The sequence below is a fragment of the Ochlerotatus camptorhynchus genome, unplaced genomic scaffold, assembly GCF_037179485.1.
Source record: "Ochlerotatus camptorhynchus isolate MF236.1 unplaced genomic scaffold, CSIRO-AGI_Acam_v1.1 ptg000213l, whole genome shotgun sequence".
In the NCBI taxonomy this organism is placed as follows: domain Eukaryota; kingdom Metazoa; phylum Arthropoda; class Insecta; order Diptera; family Culicidae; genus Ochlerotatus; species Ochlerotatus camptorhynchus.
This window is the reverse complement of record NW_027040703.1, coordinates 5,370,128-5,389,783: the sequence shown is the minus strand read 5'-3', so window position 1 is coordinate 5,389,783 and position 19,656 is coordinate 5,370,128. Positions and strand designations below refer to the sequence as shown.

Sequence of the window (19,656 nt, the reverse complement as noted above, 5' to 3'; positions counted from 1 at the left end):
TCCTTGAGCAAATTGACATCAATGTTAAACCCCAAGCCCTACGGAATAATTCAATGCTGGGCCTGCCCATACAGCGAACTAATTATAGCATGTTCGGTGCAATTGGTGGTTTACAGAGACTCTTCAATAGGGTCTCCGCACTGTTTGATTTTGACCTGACTCGCCAGCTGCTTTGCCAGCTGCTTCGCCAGCAGCTTCGCCGGAGGTTTAGTTCGTTTTTTTTCTAGATCAGTTTAGTTGGTTTAGTAATGTTCCTTCGTTGCTTGGCCTCCAAAATGTTTGATAAATCTTCTCTTTTGACAATGTTGAAAATGTCATCCACGTACCTATACCTACAGTTGGGCAACACATTCCTATCATCCAGAGTTTTTTTTAGGTTAGCCATGAACTATTCACATAAAAATGGAGAAAGCAGATTGCCCATAGGAGCACCTTAGTTTGTTTATAAAAATTTCCTCTGAAAATGAAATAATTTCCCGACCTTTGTTTTTCTAAGAATAATCCTCACGTTGCTTCAGAAGCCAGTCCTCTAAAAGGCTGATGGCTTCCTTTACTGGTACACTTGGAAAAAGTACTGTGACATCAAATGAAATCATGACTTCATCTTCCCGAATCTCTCCTGATGCCTGAAGTTGATTTGCAAATTCCTGTGTGCTGTTAACTGAGCGAGTGGAAAAGGGTTTAGGCATATTTTGAAATTCCTTTATTAGCCATTAGGGATCCTTCAGCCGAGATAATCTCCCTCATTTCGTTTCCTGGTTTGTGAATCTTTGGTAAACCTTTGATCCTAGGTAGAATAGGGTTTGAAACTTTCAATTGATTCGAAGTGTTGCCAATAAATGAAGTCTGATGAAGTCATAGTAGTAGACGAAACTCGGGTATCTGTCAAAAGATAAGCAATTATAACGGAATTAAAAGGAAAAAATCAACACACTCAAAGCTCTTCACTTAACGTTCCTAATGCAATGGAAAAGTTACACATTGTGCATTAGGGTGAAAAAAGACACAAACTGCAACTCGCTCTCAAAAATCAATTTTTGAACCGATTCTAGATCTCTTAGTCTCAAACGAAAAATAAAGGTTCCTAAAAAGACACCCTTCCCAGGATTTTTACAACTCGGCTATTTAGGCTACTTGGCAACGGTTCCGATAGAGCACAAAAGGCCACTTTTAAAAACTCATGTGTTCAGCAAAAAATAAATTTTAATATTACATCCAAGAGGATGCACTTCAATCGTGTCGAAAATCTGATTAATTTTTATGGCCACAGAAATAAACAAATGCAGTAAAAGCAGTGTAATTTCAGTTCATGCACTGTATTAATGATAATTTTGTCCTTTTAAGCAAGTAATATTACACCATATGTTTGAGCCTTAAACCTAAATACTTACTTGATACTTGATGGGCTACGAATCGCCAGGTTGATTCAACGCCGAACGAAGTACTCTTCTCCATTGGACTCGGTCCTGAGCCAATCGCTTCCAGTCGCCATGAACGTTTAGCGACCTGATGTCCTCCTCAACTGCAAATAGCCAACGTGTCCGAGGTCTACCCCGGAGTCGACGACCTCTACCGGGTTCTCTGCTGAATATAATATTTGCTTGTCGTTCTTCCGGCATCCACACTACATGCCCAGCCCACCGTAGTCTGCCGTGTTTTATAAGCTTCACTATATCCGTACCGTTATACACTTGGTACAACTCGTGATTCATGCGACGCCGCCAGATGCCATTCTCCTGTTTACCGCCGAGTATTGTTCGCAGCACCTTACGCTCGAAGACACCAAATGCTCTCCGGTCAGACTCTTTTAACGTCCACGATTCGTGGCCGTAGAGGGCTACCGGAAGTATCAGCGTCTTATACAGAGCGAATTTCGTTTTCGTTTGCAGGCTACGGGACTTCAGCTGGCTACGTAATCCGTAAAAGGCCCTGTTTGCAGCTGCAATACGTCTCTTCACCTCGCGGGTAACATCATTATCGCATGTCACTAGTGTTCCAAGATACACAAATTCTTCCACTACCTCAAATTGTTCACCATCTAACAACACTACACTACCAACACCACTATTGCTCCCACGCTGTCTACCGGCTACCATGTACTTCGTTTTGGTAGAACTTATCGTGAGCCCAATCCTCGCCGTCTCCCTCTTAAAAGGCACAAACGCCTCTTCCACTGCTCTACGGTCAATTCCGATGATATCGATGTCGTCCGCAAAGGCAAGGAGCATGTACGATCGTGTGATGATGGTACCGTTCCTCTGCACACCAGCTCTCCTAATCGCTCCTTCAAGAGCAATGTTGAACAGTAAGTTTGAAAGTGCATCACCCTGCTTCAATCCATCTAAGGTCACGAACGAGGTCGAAATCTCATCTGCAACCCTTACACTTGATTTCGATCCATCTAGCGTTGCGCGAATCAGTCTTATTAGTTTCGCCGGAAAACCATGTTCCAGCATAATCTGCCAAAGCTCATTTCTCTTCACTGAATCGTATGCTGCTTTGAAATCAATAAACAGATGGTGAGTCTGCAAGTTGTACTCCCGGAATTTATCAAGGATTTGACGCAGGGTAAACATTTGATCCGTCGTTGATCGGCCCTCACGAAAACCAGCCTGGTATTCACCGACGAAGGACTCCTCAAGCGGTCTCAATCTGTTAAACAGAACGCGTGACAGTATTTTGTACGCCGAATTCAGAAGAGTTATTCCTCGATAATTGGCGCACTCGAGTCTGTGCCCTTTTTTGAATAATGGGCAAATGAGGCCATCCAACCAGCTAGCAGGCAGTTCTTTGTCCTCCCATATCTTCGTTAGAATACGGTGGATTGCTTGATGCAGCTGCTCACTTCCGTGTTTGAAAAGTTCGGCCGGGAGCTCGTCCTTCCCAGCAGCCTTATTGTTTTTCAGCTCACGTATTGCCTTTTTAACCTCGTCTAGCGTTGGAGGCTCCACAGCTTGATCGTCGTCTGCGATGTTTACTCTGTTCCTCGATACTCCCTCACTCTCTCCATTCAACAATGTCTCAAAATGTTCTTTCCACCTGGCAGCCACCATTGTTTTATCTGTCAGTAAATTCCCCTCAAGGTCATTGCACATGGCGGGAGATGGCGCTGTTTTACTCCGCACACCATTGACAGTCGCGTAGAACCTTCGCATATCGTTCTGTTCCATACTTTCTTGCGCCTCAGCAATCACGCGTTCTTCGTATTGCCTTTTCTTTCTGCGGTGGGTTCGTTTCTCAGCTGCCCTTGCTACCTTGTACCGCTCTCTGTTCAGCCGGGTACCAGACACTAACATCCGGCTTCTGGCAACGTTCTTCTCATCCGTCAACCTCTGGCACTCCTCATCAAACCAGCCATTACGTGGTCGTCTTTGAGCTGTACCTATCACTTCAAGAGATGAACTAGCCCCAGGCTAAAAATCTCTATAATAAAGACTAAAAAAAAAAAAAAAAACCTATCACTTCTTGTGCTGTTGTGTTCAGCGCTCCGTGGATTGTGTTCCACAGATTGTTGAGGTCCTCGTTCACGTTGATTTCGCTAATCCGCTCATCAAGCTTCTGGCGGTACTCTGCAGCAACACCTTCTACTGACAAGCGATGGATATTGAAACGCATCGATCTCCGGTTCGTTGAATTCGTAGCGGTCGATAGACGCGCCCGAATTTGGCAGATAACAAGATAATGATCTGAGTCAATGTTAGGCCCCCTAAAAGTCCTTACATCAATGACATCTGAGAAGTGCCGGCCATCCACCAACATGTGATCGATCTGGGTGCAAGTTTCGCCATTTGGGTGTCTCCAGGTGTGCTTTCGGATATTCTTGCGTGCAAAGTAGGTGCTACTGATGGCCATACCTCTAGCAGCGGCGAAGTTTATCAGTTTCAGGCCGTTATCATTGGTTACTGTATGTAGGCTCTCTGTACCAATGATTGGACGAAAGAAATCTTCCCTCCCGACCTGCGCATTTGCATCTCCGATTACAATCTTCACGTCGTGTTTTGGGCACTCATCATAAGTTTTATCGAGACTGTCATAAAACGCGTCCTTCACGTCATCGGCTTTATCGTTGGTTGGCGCATAGATGTTGATCAGGCTGTAGTTGAAGAATTTGCCCCGAATCCTTAATACACAGATGCGGTCGCTTACCGGTCTCCACCGCATAACACGCTTCATCTGCTTCCCGATCACTATGAACCCTACTCCATGTTCTGCCCTATCGCCACCGCTGTGATAGATATGATACTTGAAGGAAGTGTTGGCGATGGGATCCACCGCCCGGAATTCACGTTCTCCGGATCTAGGCCACCGTACTTCCTGAATAGCAGCTACGCTCACATTCACTTTTTGCAGTTCACGAGCCAAAAGGCCCGCTCGTCCAGGTTCATTTAAGGTTCTGACATTCCAAGTACCGAGTTTCCATTCATTGTCCTTATTTCGTTGCCGGGTCGGTTGCCGAAAATTCCATTCGTTGTTTTCTCTTTCTTCGTTTTTCTGAGTAATGTTGGGGGTTTCAGTATGCTACCTTACCGGGGTCGCGATACCTACATCATGTTGGTGGGGCTGCCACCTTAGGTGTAGCTGACGTGATACAGCATTTCTTATTCAGCCGCTCGCTCCGAGACAGACGCTGTTTGAGCCGCACCTCCATGGTGAACAGGCGCTCGAGGGTCGCACCTCCTCACTTTGCTATCAAGAATGCTAGTCAAGTAGTGAACCAATTTAAAATCGTTAGTTTCCACCGGTTGCTATTGGTCCCAAGCAAACGATTAACGTGCCCTATTCTAGTACTACACAATGTTTATTATGATTCGCTATGAAAGTTTGACAGATAAAATGAGGGGTTAGTGGATTTTTCTATGTTTCGAGGGGAGAATCGATTAGCTTGGGACCGAAGAGAGTACCAGAGCTGAGCCAAAAAGTTGGGCACGTTATTTCAGGACCTTCTAGTCTTAGAGTTACCTCTATGGTACCAGTACATGTGGTTTTGGAAGTGTCCTTTTTGGGATCTTGCCGGAACCAGATCCGGGTATCCAGATGTGGTTATATCCACCTGTTGGTCCATGGCAGGATGTCTATGTACTTCTGGATGAAAAACAAAAAAAAAATGAACCGTCGGATGGTACCAGTACACTGCCGTTCTAAGCATATCAGTCCCACGTTTCAAAAGTTGCTTCTGAGAAAATCGCGAATAATGTTTCGAATCATTTCTGCTCATTGGAAGAAATATACGTTAAAATAAGTTAGCGCATTGTTCACATTTCAACAGAATCAATATGTTTTAGTGAAAACTACAGAAATTATCTTCAATGAAATCAGTTAAGCCTATTTTTATACGAACAATATTTAATGGGACTATTATGTCTAAAAATTTGCACTGAAGTAGGAAATTCTACGCAGGTTAGTCCCACAAGGAACTGTTGCTTTGATGGCCACGTTGCGTTTGACGTCGTTACTCTTGTGATTACATGAGTGTGCTTGCGTTCTCCGCAGTTTTGGAAGATCCTGGATAGTTTGTATAGCTTTCCATCATTAAATTATACCAACAATAAATTTATTGACACTTCTATAAAACAATTAAAAGTATGGGCATCTCAAGAAACTAATGATGAATGCACTATTGAGAACATAAACTTCTTAGCATCTTGTTCTTCTCCTTAGCAAGATGAACGTAGACCTAAAGGAGATTGTGCTTAATCATTTTGAGTCCGACCATAGATTTATGGCTGACATGCTGTGCATGCTTGGCATACACAGTTTTGGTCACGAACTGCTCATTTGCTAATAACTTTGCACACAATTGACGGAATATAGTTCTTTTTGAAGTAGTAGATAGAATAGAGTGTAAGCTTGTTATAGATAAGCGAAAAAAAGTAGATTTTAATGCTAGTAGTAAACTGTATTTGTTTTTGCGTTGTAAAAATGAGGTGAGAAATGCTCACTACACATCTCGGAATTTAAGTGTTAAATTGATTAGTGTTGATTCAAATGTTAAGCTTTACGTAATCTTCACATATCTATAGTAAACTATGAGCCTAATCTATCAATTACTTTAAAGAAAAATAAATTTCAACATCTGAGTGAAAAGTTATTATCAAATGAGCAGTTGGTGTGTACAACTGTGCATGCCAAGCATGATGCTGTGGACAAAAGATCAATACGTCACACGATCGTTGAACGTGGGCTTCGATGATTTCAAGAAATCCTTTGGAAGAGTTGACATGCACATTCAAATTTCTTCCGCACGGAGTTGACCTTTATACTATGTATTATTATATTATATAAGGGGCTAGAGAGGGTCTAGTATAAGAGAGGAACGGACTAGCTGGTTTTGACAGCCCAGTGGCAGGCGTGTAGGCAACATGCTATACCGTGACAGCGGGCCCAGCAGAGCAAACTAAACGATTTGAGCCCGGGATATGCTGCCTACTGTCAAACGCTGCTGTTGGTATAGGCCTTGTCACTGGCCTGGGTTTTGAGCCAAACGAACTGTCAAAGCCAGAGTCAATCGCGCAGCGGCTATCTGGACTGCATTGGCAGTGTTTCTAGATTCTACCCAGGCATAGGTTGCCAAGGCAGTTTGTTTTGAATCCGCTCCTCTTTTATACTAGACCCTCTCTAGTAGACACTATAGGGGGAGTATGGGAGGGGGGGGGGGGTGGCGAGTGTCTACGTTAGTGTCTAATGTTGCATTGTTTGAAATTAGAAACTGGTGTTTTAATATGCGTGGGTTTCTTAATATTTATCAACATTAAATAAAACTGCCACTTCCCAAAATGGTTCATACTGTTTCTTTTGATTGTATAAATCCTGTTTCCATAATTTCAACATGGGACAATTAGGCTTGATGTTGTTTTTATACAAACCCAGAACAAACAATATGTTTTTCTATTTTCAATCCAAAGTCTACCTAAAAAAGTACTGTTTATGAAAAAAAGTGAAAAACGCCCAAAAGTAACATGGGACAGATATGCGTAGAACGGCAGTACATGAGGTTTACGATGTGTCCTATTAGGGGTCCTGCCGGAAACGGGTCTGCGTACTGGATGTGGCCAGATCCACCTGTTTGTTTGTGACATGATGTCTATTTACTTCTCAGTGTTCGGAAAAACTCAAAAACTTAAATCTCATGCATGAGTTTATGCGCCTATGAGTTTAGCTTTCCAAAATTCAACGTCGTTAAAATCGCCGCTGAGTTTTCAGGTTCAAAAATTCATTTCTGTATATGTTGGCGCTATTTATTGTTATTACTATTGTTTGTGCGTCAGGGGTTGGAAAACTAACACAACATGCATAAGCATGCTATCAATTGACTTTTGAGAGGATTTTATGAGCTTAAAGCTGGAATGATTTTTGGCTTTGTGAGTGTGAGTGCGTGAAGATGCATGAGAATTTCAAGCATGAATTTTGTTTGCCGCATTCGCAAGCGAGTTTACTCTCGCAAGGAGACTCAATGAATGAGATTTGAGAATGATTTTCCGAACACTAGTTCTGCATGACAAATCATAAATTTTGAGCCATCGGGCCACTACATGAGGTTTAGGATGTGTCCTATCCTGAATCGTGTCTGGGTATCGGATGTGGCCAGTTCCACCTTTTTTTCGTGGCATAACGTCTATTTACTTTTGGATGAAAAATCATAAATTTTGAGCTGTAGGCCGGTCCATAAGGTTTTGGAAGTGTCCTTTTTGGGGCCCTGCCGGAACCGGTTCTGGAGATCCAGTTGTGGCCATCCATGGCATGATGTCTATTTGCTTCTGGTTGAAAAATAATAAATTTTGAACCGTCGGACGGTACCAGTACTGAGGTTTTGGAAGAGTCCTTTTGTGTCCTATCGGAACCGGTTCCAGGTAACCTAAATGACGGAGTTGGAGAAATCCTAGGAAGGGTGTTAATTTAGGAGCCTTTATCTTTCATTTGAGGCCAATAGATCAAGAAGCGGTTCAAAAATGGATTTTTGGGAGCGAGTTGGGAGCGAGAGGTCGCTGAAAGCTTCTTTTGACAGCAAAATGTTCGTTTCCGAATGTTAGGAAAAGTCAGGTAATTTCAGGTCTCTATCCTACTTCGTTAAAATGTTATAGCTTTTTTTAAAGTGACACCGGGTCAAAATAGACCCTACCCAACAAACAATTTGAGCTGCTTAAAAGCTGAATAAGCTATTTTTTAGCTGAAGAACCAAATTTTTGACTGAATAAGCTCTTGTTCTGCTTCCAATGTTTGTTGGGTAATGCACTATGAAGGATAAAGCAGTTTTATGTCTCTCCTTCTCCTAACGGAAAAACGATTTTATTAACCATTGTATTGAAAAACACATCGGCCTCAACAGAAAACGATATCAACAATCGGCCGTATCGGAAAGGGCTTTTAAAGTTTTTCGGTAAACAAAAGCCTCATTACGTGGGCCTCATCAGAAAAAAAAACTGACATTTGGCATCAGGAACATCAAAAGGCGCATGATGTTTTCTATCTAAATAGGAGAAGATTATTATTTTTCTTGTTTTTGGATAGAAAAGAAAAGTAAATGAAAACTGCATTTCAGCGCATTGGCACAAGAAAATCCTCCATCCAACTTATGGACTACTACACAGCTTTATTTCATGAGGACCCCCGTCTCCACAATTATTTCTTAGATTGTAGGGTTACATGTGGTTCCAGTATAGCCTGAGTGATACAATTGATCGGATCAGGTCAAATGCATCAAGCAGTTCGATCCGGCTGCAACCTTGGCTTCGAAGAATGATAGTTATTATCCGTGGTTGTGATTTGTTTCGTAGTCTACGTGTATATTCCGGAATTGTTGTATTGTTTATGTTTGACAGCTGCGAATGTTGCTGTGAATTTCTGTGAATCAGCGTTATCGTAGAACGAACGTTACGCTGTAAAATGATAATGAAATCATCTCGGCAATCCACAAAAATACTATTTTAAACATGTTTTGCACGAAAAGCAATATCAAGAAAAAACATTGTTAGGGAAATTAAATTTTATTTAATTATTTTTTTTCATACTTCATTACTTATTAGTTTCCACTGGTGAAAATTTCAGAGTGGTACAACTCTGCACACCTCAATCTGTGCCGATAGTTTTCGCTGTACCGAAAGCTATGCGAAACGCTGTGCCGAAGCGTGTCAATCAAGTATCCCATGAGTTTGGCAACCCTGAAGATTTAATGACTTTTGTGATTGTTTACGAAGCGCGATAAAAATAAATTGATGTATGCAGCCTAAAATCCCTGCTGCAGCACGGAAATTTTACTAGAATAAGCTAACCAAACCAAATCTGTTCCAAGAAGATTGATTGTAGCCCTGGTACATGCCGGTTCCTTACCTATACTCCGGCGGATGGATTCCGGAAAGCTGGATGTGGTTCTTCATCCGTGGCGTTGACTATGAAACAGTACAACAACGATAGCAACTGCGAGGTGGAACTGTTCAATCAGCTGTAAGCGGAGGGCGGCTACATGAAGATTAGTGGGGATTTTGAAAAAAAATAAAGTTTATCGATTTCGTCGAGGTGAACATCTTCGTGGTGTCCAATGTGATTATGTTGTATGCCAAGGGGAAGGTTCGAAGGGGTTAAGGATCGGGTTTAGGCTGTTGAAATGTATTCAGGTATACCTTGATGTAACGTAACTGTCACTTTTGACTTCCATCACTGATTTCTAGCTAACAATCATTAAATCAAGCAATGTAATAACACCATCGAAGATATGCGACAATCCTCAATCGTTTGTTCATGGCAATTTGAATAATTGAATTGTTATTTGTGAGATATCGACGATGGAAGTTAAAAGTAGCCATACTTTATATCGAGGTATACCTGTAAAACAATGTTTAAAGAAAGCCTATCTAATATGTCGAAGAGTGCACAATAGGGTATCATAATATTTGATGAACGAATCCTGATTATTTAAACAGGGTGAGCTACCGGTGACTATGAAAATCGCTCATCCGAGGAGGATGATTTATTTATTTATTCGTCGTCAATCAAATGTAGACCAGTTTAATTTACAAAAACACTTAATATCTATTTTAATTTTAAATCTCTGACTAACCTCGAAAAGAAACGTTTTTTAAGAGCATTTTTGTTCATTGTCAAATCCGTTTTTTCATAATGTTCATTATAACAAGACATCATTCTATTTAGAGGCGCGTTCCTGGAATAGTTTGTTCTTTGGTTGTTAATATAAAACATATTTCTGTTTCTTAAGGAACGAGTGGGAGCATAAAAATTTAGATTTTCTAAAATCTCTGTGGCATTCACTCTTTGTGCTACAAACTGCCTTCGCTTTTCAAGTGCATCCAAATTGATCAACATACATCGAGACTCATGAGATGGTAAGGGTAAACTCGTCCAGCCTAACTTTCTTAGAGCAAATAATAGAAACTGTTTTTGAACTGATTCAATGCGGTTTATATGAGTATCTTGATATGGAGCCCAGACTATACTACAGTACTCAAGGAGGGGCCTAACATATGTAACATATAATGTTTTGATTGTGTATGGATCATTGAAATGAAAGCTAAACCTTTTAATAAACCCTACACAGAAAAAATTCTGAATTTTAACTATCGCGTGAAATATCCCTTCGTTTAATTTTGAGCTATACTTGGCATAAACAGCGAAATCGCTTACAAGCTTGCATACAATATTGATAATTTATGCGATATTGCGCTTAAATTTACACGAAATATCACGTAAATGTATGCCAAATCTAGCGTTAATTTTATGTGCGCTATATCTCGCAGAAATTTACATGAATTTTTCGAACGTTGTAGCATGTTGCTTGTCTTGTAGATAATGTTATTATAATGTTCAACAAAGCTTAATTTTGAATCTAGTATAAAACCTAAATCTCTAACTTGATTGCACCTTTCAACTCTGTTTTGCCCTATTGTTACATGTTCTTGTCTAATAATTTTCTTTCTTGTAAATGAAATAGAATTACCAAGGGGTAGGTCACTCCGCACACCAATCTTGGGTCATCTTTTTTGTCAGTGTGCCGCAAGTATGCCGATTGTGCCAGTCATAGAGCAAGCTGCAATTGTTTGTAAAATACCGATCCCGGCAACCCGGTATTTCTGACACCTTGAATGTTTTGGTTTGAAATCGCGAGGATAAATCGGATTGAGGATGACGCGGGAAGTGGCGAGTGTGTGAAATTTTGGTGTTTTGTGATCCATAGGGTAATTAAAGTCCTGAATTTTAGTGTTTTATAATGTCCTCAAAGGCAGACCAGAAACCTAGCCTTTCGGTCGGAAAGAGTTGGAACCGGTGGGGAGCATTGTTGGAGACCGACTATAGAGGGTGATCAATAGACTTCTTTAGTTTGTTTTGTGTGAGTTGCAGCATTATTTGAATTAAGGGTACTAATGAAGTCTGATTAACTGCCTCTTCCTCTTGAGTCCACTCTAGAACCTACATTTCATGTTTAGATCTATAAGTGAACTGCTGGTCTGAGTTCCTCTAGTATATTCAATTAGAAGATGTCCCTGAACATACAGTCAAACAACACGTAATGTTCTGAACAACTTCAATGACAGTTGTCCAGCAGTGCTCCCATTTTATTTACAACAATTTAATGCCTATGAGATTGTGCCGAAGGTATGATGAAAATGTGCCGATGGATGTGCCCAAGCTGTGCCGAATATAATTTCGGCACAATGTGCTGAGTGACTTACCCCTTGAGAATTACATTTCTTCACATTAAGCTTTAATAAACTTTTTGAGCACCAAGTGTAAAAGTTATTAATTTCTTGTTGAAATACTACAAGATCAGACGTTTCACGAATTTTCAGGAAAAGTTTCATGTCGTCTGCATATATTGAGACATTCAGAATATTCAATATGTGCTCTACATCATTAACAAATAGAATAAACAGTAATGGTCCAAGATGGGAACCTTGTGGCACACCAGATGTTACTCTTTGTGTCCTACCGGTCAAGTATGACTGAATCCACACAGATAAAAATTCTGAATTTTAATAGTGATGTAAACAGTCATCCACGTAAACTTGTATTTCATTTCACGCAACCGAGCAACTTGTAAACAATGTTGTTTACAAAAATAGGCTTTTGTTTGCAATATTTGCTACATTGCATGATATGTCTCAGAACTTTACATGATATATAATGTAAACTTATATGATATGTGACGCTCCATTTATGTACATCATACTGAACAGAAATTTTCACTACTTTTTCGAACTGTGCACTTTAATAAATGTTGACCAAAACCTAACTTAGATAATTTGAATAGCAAAAGAGGGATATCAACTCTATCAAACGCTTTACAGAAGTCAGTATATAGTGCCTCAACATAATGTCCCTTATCCATTGCGTTAATAGAAAATGTTACAAAATTCAACAGATTAGTAGTCGTTGAACGTCATTTAACAAAACCATGCTGTTTGCCTGTAATTAAATGTTTAACTTGTGCAAAAACACTTTGATTTATTATAGATTCAAAGAGTTTAGGAATGCAGGACAATATAGCAACTCCACGGTAATTTTTTGCGCCTGATTTTTTTCCGCTTTTGAAAATTGGAATCAAATACGATTCCTTCCAAATTGACGATAGAAAACAGGATTCAAGAGAAGAGTTGAACAGCCAGAACAATGGCTTTACTATTTATCTCCTGTGATACTGGTCCTGCACCCTTTGATGCATCCAATGTATTTAGAGAATGTAAGATTTCTTTGAGGGTAACATTATTAACTACAATATCTCTCATTGGCTCAGGAAGGTATGAGAAATACTGGCAATCCCAGTCAATGTAGCAAATATTGTATACAAATGCCCATCTTTGTAAACAACATTGTTTGCAAGTTGCTCGGTTTCTTGAAATGAAATACAAGTCTACGTGAATGAATGTTTACATCACAATTAAAATTCAGAATTTTTATCTGTGTAGGCTTTATGAGCCTTTTGTTTTAATATTTTTGAGATTATTTATTTGCCTATTGTACCATGCTGGAGTTTTAGATTTCTTTGATTTTTTCCTTAGCTTTTTCGGTACTGTCGTCTCTAATATATCGTATACAATTTCATAGAACATATCTACTGCCGGCTCTGGGCTCGAATTTCTAATCAAATTTTGCCAGTCAAAAGAATTTAAATTGTTTTTGATAAGCTCATAGTTTGCATGTCTAAAGTCAAAATAGGTTTCCAACAAATCGCCATCCAACATTGTGGTGTTATCGTGTATAAATACGGAGAATTTTATTGCAGTATGAAATATTTTTATTTTTCCATAGAGGTGCAGGAGCCTCAATCACGCAGAAATCATCGGTCATATTCGTAAATGATAAATCTAAATAACAATTGTTATGATTTCTGACATGATTGACTTGAAAAAGTCCAATCTCTGCGCTTTTGTCAAATAAAGAATGGAGCGTTTCGTTGTCTCCAACAATCGATATCAAAACAGATTCATTTTCGTCGTCAACAATAAAATTTACTGCTCGTTGATTAAAGTCACCGTAAATATGAACATTTGCTTCAGGCTCACATTTAGAAATAATAGTATCAGCAATACTAAAAAACAATTCATATGATCCTTTTTTGGCACTTTCATTAGGAAAATACACTGTCGCAAAAATGTGAATTTGATTTCCAATAAAACATTTGACCCAAACATGATCAAACTCTCACTTGCTTGATTCAATCTTTTTCGATTCATAGTCGGTACACACTGCGATTGATTCGTATGACGCTATGTATTTGGCCACCCTGCCTGTAGAATTGACCCAATTAAACCGTGATAACCGATATTGTCGCTACCGGAAACGACAAGCAATTGTTGCAATCACGTTGGTTGCAAAAGTGGATGACCCTGAGGGTGATCTAGTTATTGCTGTTGCTGTTTATTATCTCGGCGCTGCTACTTATCACCACCCTTTAACAACTCTTGCAGGGAATTAGACGAACTACTGACTGCAGGAGAGTTCCGAGCAAAGTCCTATAGGCTTGACTTCTAATCCGGAATACGATCGTCTAGTCCGATGGATTTATTAAATTCATCCTGAAGCGAAGATCAGCGACTGTCAAAAAAGTGTGAAACCTTGACAACTATTGGAAAATCGTCAGCAAACACAGTGATGTCGTTTTATAATATATTCTGTGTCATTCTTGTCAATTTGTGCCCTAGCGTGTCAGTTTGCAGAGTTGATTACCCCTTGGAGTGGTGTCTCTTGATAGTCTTGAGCTATGCTCAGAAATCTAATGGCACGGAAAATCTGATTTTTCCGAAATTCACATACTTTGAAAATCCACAACACATGGAACAAAGGCTTCCATTTGGTGAATTTTTACTTAAATTTCACTGACGGAAAACTTTCAAATATACTTCTCTGACGTTTGTGAATTGCAGAACTTTGGGTAAATTCAAAGGTTTTCTTGCACTAATACTTATAATTTACCCCGAGATCTGCACTAATGCGTGTGCAATTCACAAACGTCAGAAAAGTCCATAAACCTGCTATTCTTCAATGCACGACGCGTAAATTTTTACACGACGCGTAATCTCAGCTAATCATGACATTTTGATCTTTGAAAACAACGTGAATGTAAAAAAAAAACAGACATACTGCGTCAGGATTTGTCATGATTATCTGAGTTTGCCAAAAAATCAAAAAATGTGTGCAGCGAAGAATTGTACCAGACTAATTTCTGACCGGCTATTTTGACAAACACCTTCTCGAAAATTGGACGATCAACAACAGAGGGATTTTCGTACATTATAATTAGCTTTCGAAGTGAAAATTCACCAAATGGAACACAGTCCAAGTCTCGTAGTAAAAAAGGTTTCAAGTGAAATGGTAATGACATTATCTCCGCAATCCATAAAAAATATAAGCTGAAAAAGGTTTTTCATGAAAATTGTCAAGATGGAGGAATATTGCAAATAAAAACGCATAAACAATTCTTATCTTTCACCGATAAAAATTTCGCAGTGGCATCTCTTCCCGTTTTTGAGTATTTACCGTAAAACTGTATAACAATAAATACAAACTTTTGCCTGGAACTCTTCCGAAACAGCACACAAGTCTGGCTCTAAACGACTTTCATATAGTTTTATTTTGCAAGGGCTTTGAAAACCTCAAAACAAATGTATGCCCCACCTAAACTTTTGCCCACTTTACTAAGGTAAAGTTTCGAACCCGTGTTCTGAATCTAGCAACGATTACCCTCTCAATAATAGGCTCCTATTTGATGAGCGTGGCATTAGCCTGAAGGCTAAGCAGAAAACCAACTCCACGACGCTCGGGATCTTTTTCAACTCGAATATCGGAATATAACAGTACCTGATCGGAATAGGCTGTTCCAACGGTAGTCAGTGATAGTTTACCCTGGTGGGCTAACATTGATACATACTCGGGTGAGCCCTCACTTACTCAAGCGGTTCTCAAACATCGTCTCATTTACAATAATTTCAGGTCACTTCTTGGAGCACTCAATTAAAATCAGTATAATAAATTGACGTAACATTGAATTTAGGATCAAATATTTATCTAATCCAAATGCATTTCGAAACAACAGATGCACACAGATAAATCTACAGCAGAAAAGCAATCTAAGCCAAACTTAATCCGTTTTCTCCATTTACTCAACTGTCCTGGTCGCAAGCAAAAACTATTCCCTACGTTCAAATTTAATTGCAGTCACCCCTTGAAGTCAAAAGCAATTTTATCAACATCGATGCATTGGCCGAGTTTATTCAGCGAAAATGTAATTTGCTGCTGCGGGGTATCCATCGACGTCCCAACGAACCAGCGAAGCCCAACGCCGGACGCAGTGGCCATCAACGACAACAGCTGCAGCATGAATCCAACGCCATCATCAGCAGTCTCCGATTGATATTCCGCCGCGATGAGGAATTTATAGCATTGACCTTGCTCAGAGTGGAAACGTGCCCGGAGTGTCAAGCGATCCTGGGACCGGTCTACGAACGATTTTTGTCCGGTTCTCAACTGTCGCCGTCCTCCGTCTTCGGTACCAACAATGTAGAAACTTACGGCCGGCTACTGTTGTGCTACGTCAAGTGGAAACGGCTGTACCGGATTGAGGATGCCAGTGGCCAGTGGGAGCGCATCGATACAATTGCTCTCGCAACGCTTCCGTACGATTTTCCGCGGGCCATCAAGCGAAGGGAGCTGGCAATCAAGGCACTCTTTCCTCGGGTCGCTACCGCCGTGGGACGCCGCAACGGAAAGTCGGCGAAAGTCAGCGTCACCGGGCAAGTGTCAATTATTCTAATGTCTATTCCTAAACCAGATGCAGTTGTGTTCCCACTTCCGAGTATATTTTTGTATGAACTATAGAAACTTTAGTTTAATTTTTAATCGCTCATATTTTCTACGGACCATTATAAAAGTTCTCAGAATCAGAACTGTCCCCATCGATCGGGAACACTATTTCTTGCTCACAAAAGGTTTTGTTTTTCCACCTCCATCCTGTTTAATAATGAATGTCGTAGCGTTCGGTTCGATTTTCGCTCATTCCATTTCCTTTTCCTGTTCACAGGGCATTACTGAACTCGAAGCACGTGTGGGATAATATTCAGGAAATGTGCTTGCAATTCCTGGCCATTTGCTGTGATGGGCGATCCAATCGGGAGAAAGCACAGCCGGTAAGTACAGAGCATTTGCGGAACACACAACACTCTGTCTATGAAGCTGATCGAGAAAAAAAAAACAGCGGAAATGCAGCATCTGAACTGCAACGCAGGAAAAGCTGCACCGAGCCACTAAATCGAATGATTTGGCGTTTTAACGCAAGGCAGCAAGCGACCTCTCCCTTTGATGATTTGCACATTTAAGAGGTGTAAATGGGTTTCAATAAAATTCCGACATCAAGAGTAATTATCGTAATGAATGGCATAGCTTTCTACAGCTTGATGCATCCGCTAGGTCCTTGATGATGGTTGATTAATTAAGAATAAATGAGGTACTTAACTGATGAGGTTGACTGATTAAGAAAAGAAGCTTGAAAGGAGAAATTTAATTCATTGATGAATAAAATAACTCTTCAATTTAGTACCAGAATCGGCAAACTAGATTAAAGGATTACAACGTCAGTACAATCTTGGCTGTCGATGGTATAACGATTTTGTCTTTATATAGTTAGTAATTTGTGGCTGATTTTTATGCGTACAAATTTTTGACTTATCGGCGTCAAATCAAACGCCAAACAGCTTAAAAATACCGTAAAATGTGTTGATTTTCCAAGTTGAAACTGGAAATGGAATATTTTGAAATCTGATCAGGGAGGTTATTCTGTGCAAGTTTAGAAAACTTTTTTTTTCAATAATGCAATATGCAATCCTCTGAGAAGCTAATAAAATTCTAGAAAAAATCGCATGTAAGCATAAATGCAAAAAAAAAATGGTGTTGCTTTGTAAATTTTTCTGAATTTTTCGAAAGGTCTTCGAAATTTGCAGGACTTTTCTGAAGTTTGTATTTATTTTCTAAATTTTTAAGGTATTGTTTTTAGGTTCTTAGAAGTTCTTTTCCTTCCGCAGATTTTTTTTCTGAAGTTTGCACATTTTCTCTGGATGTTCACTTTTCAATTCATATATTTTCTGTCAAGTTTGCCTAATTTCTGTGATGTTTATAAAACTTTTCTGAAATTTGCGAGCTTCTAAAAAGTTGGAAATGGAGTTCACGTAGCATATGGGATTTGACCTAATAGGGACCAACATGGAACATCTCGCGATCCTGGACATATAGAAGGTTACTATCTTTGGCAAAGTTGTTCAATAGATCAAGACCTAATGGTTGGTGGACAGAAGTTCGGAATTTTCTCACCGATTGGCGCTAGCGTGCTTGAATTTGTGATTGTGAAAATAGAAAAAAAATAAAAACGAAACAAACTTTTCACTTGTAGCAAATAAAATGTTATATATAAATGTTAAATGTATATTGTTCGTATAACATATTGCATTGAACATAAAACGAAGAACCTTTAAAGTAAAACACAAAACGTAAAATATACATTTAAACACAAAACATGAACCATGAGAAATCAAACAAAAAAACAAAACCAGACACAAAATCATAAAATATAGAGCATGGAACATAAAACATGTAACATGTAACATGTAACTTGAACCATGTAACATGTAATATATAGCATGAAATATGTAACATACACACTTAGTTTTTTCTACCGAGCTCGGCTGTGCAATTCTCGACAACAAAAGTTTTACTGATGTCTCAGCAAACATTTCATTTGTTTGCTGAGATTCAGCTTAGCATTACCCGAGACTAAGCAATCAAATGTCACGTTTGCTGAGATCTCAGTGAAACTTTTTTTTTGCCGAGATTTGCACAGCCGAGCTCGGTAGAAAAAATTAAGTGTGTATAACATGTTAAATGTTACATGAATCATGTAACATGTAACTTATAACAAGAAACATGAAGCATGTAACACATGACACGTGACATATGAAATGTAACATGTAACTAGTAACATAAAACACGTAACATAAGACAAATAACATGTAACATGTAACGTGTAACAAGAAACGTGTAACGTGTAACAAGAAACATGTAACATCACTTATTCAAGCACACTACAAATTTCCGCACTGCTGTCCACCAACCTTTAAGTCTTGGTCCACAGAACAACTTCGTCGAAGACAGCAACTTCCTAGATCGAAATAATATCAAGATATGAACAAGGGAATCAAAATTCAAGCACACTAGCACCACGTAGTGGGAAAATTCCAAACTTATGTTCATCAACCATTAGGTCTTGATCCTATGAACAACTTTTCCAAAGACAGCAACTTCCTAGATGGCAAGGATTTCAAGATATCACATAAAAAAGAAATCACAAATTCAAGCATCCTTGCGCCGCGTAATGAGAAAATTCCGAGCTTCTGTCCATCAGTGATATGGTTTTGGTCCACTGAAAAACTTTGCCGAAGAAAGCAACTTCCTAGATGGCAAAGATTTCAAGATATGACACAAACAAGGAAATCACAAATTCAAGTACACTAGCACCGTGTAGTGAGAAAATTTCATCTAATGTCCAACAACCATTAGGACTTAATCCACTGAACAACTTTGCTGAAGACAGCAACTTCCTAGATGGCAAGGATTTCAAGATTTCACGTAAAATAGGAAATCATCAACACATTTACACTAACGCCACGTTGCAAGAATTTACCGAAATTCTGTCCACCAACCAATAGGTCATGATCCACTGAACAACTTTGCCCAAGGCAGCGATCTCCTAAGTGGAAAGAATTTTAATGTATCACAAAAACAAGGGCATCACTAATTCATTTAAACTAGCGCTACGTAGTGAGAAAATTTCGAACTTCTGTCCACCAACAATAAGGTCTTGATCCATTGAACAACTTCTCCGAAGAAAGCAACTTCCTAGATGACAAGAATTTCAAGTTATCACAAAGACAAAGGCATCATTAATTCATGCACACTAGTGCCGCGTAGTGAGAAAATTCTGAACTTCTGTCCACCAACCTTTAGGTCTTGATCCACTGAACAACTTTTCCGAAAACAGTAACCTTCTATATGTCCAGGATCGTGAGGTATTCCACGTTGGTCCCTCTTTTAGGTCAAATCCCATATGCTACGTGTGCTCCATTTCGCGAATTCGATTTACGCGGTACGTACAGCTATCCCCCGAAG

The 19,656-nt window shown here is 39.5% G+C and overlaps 1 protein-coding gene across 4 annotated transcripts in view; it reads left to right on the top strand.

The window, feature by feature from the left end:
• The window catches only part of LOC135703420 (uncharacterized), a 222,113-nt gene that overhangs the window by 182,786 nt on the left and 19,671 nt on the right, over positions 1-19,656 (top strand). For all 4 annotated transcript variants that reach the window (XM_065224639.1, XM_065224640.1, XM_065224641.1 and 1 more), the window contains 2 exons: positions 15,661-16,235; positions 16,523-16,628. In XM_065224639.1, the coding sequence (XP_065080711.1) occupies positions 15,661-16,235; positions 16,523-16,628 (681 nt within the window). The remainder of the gene's footprint in view (positions 1-15,660; positions 16,236-16,522; positions 16,629-19,656) is intronic.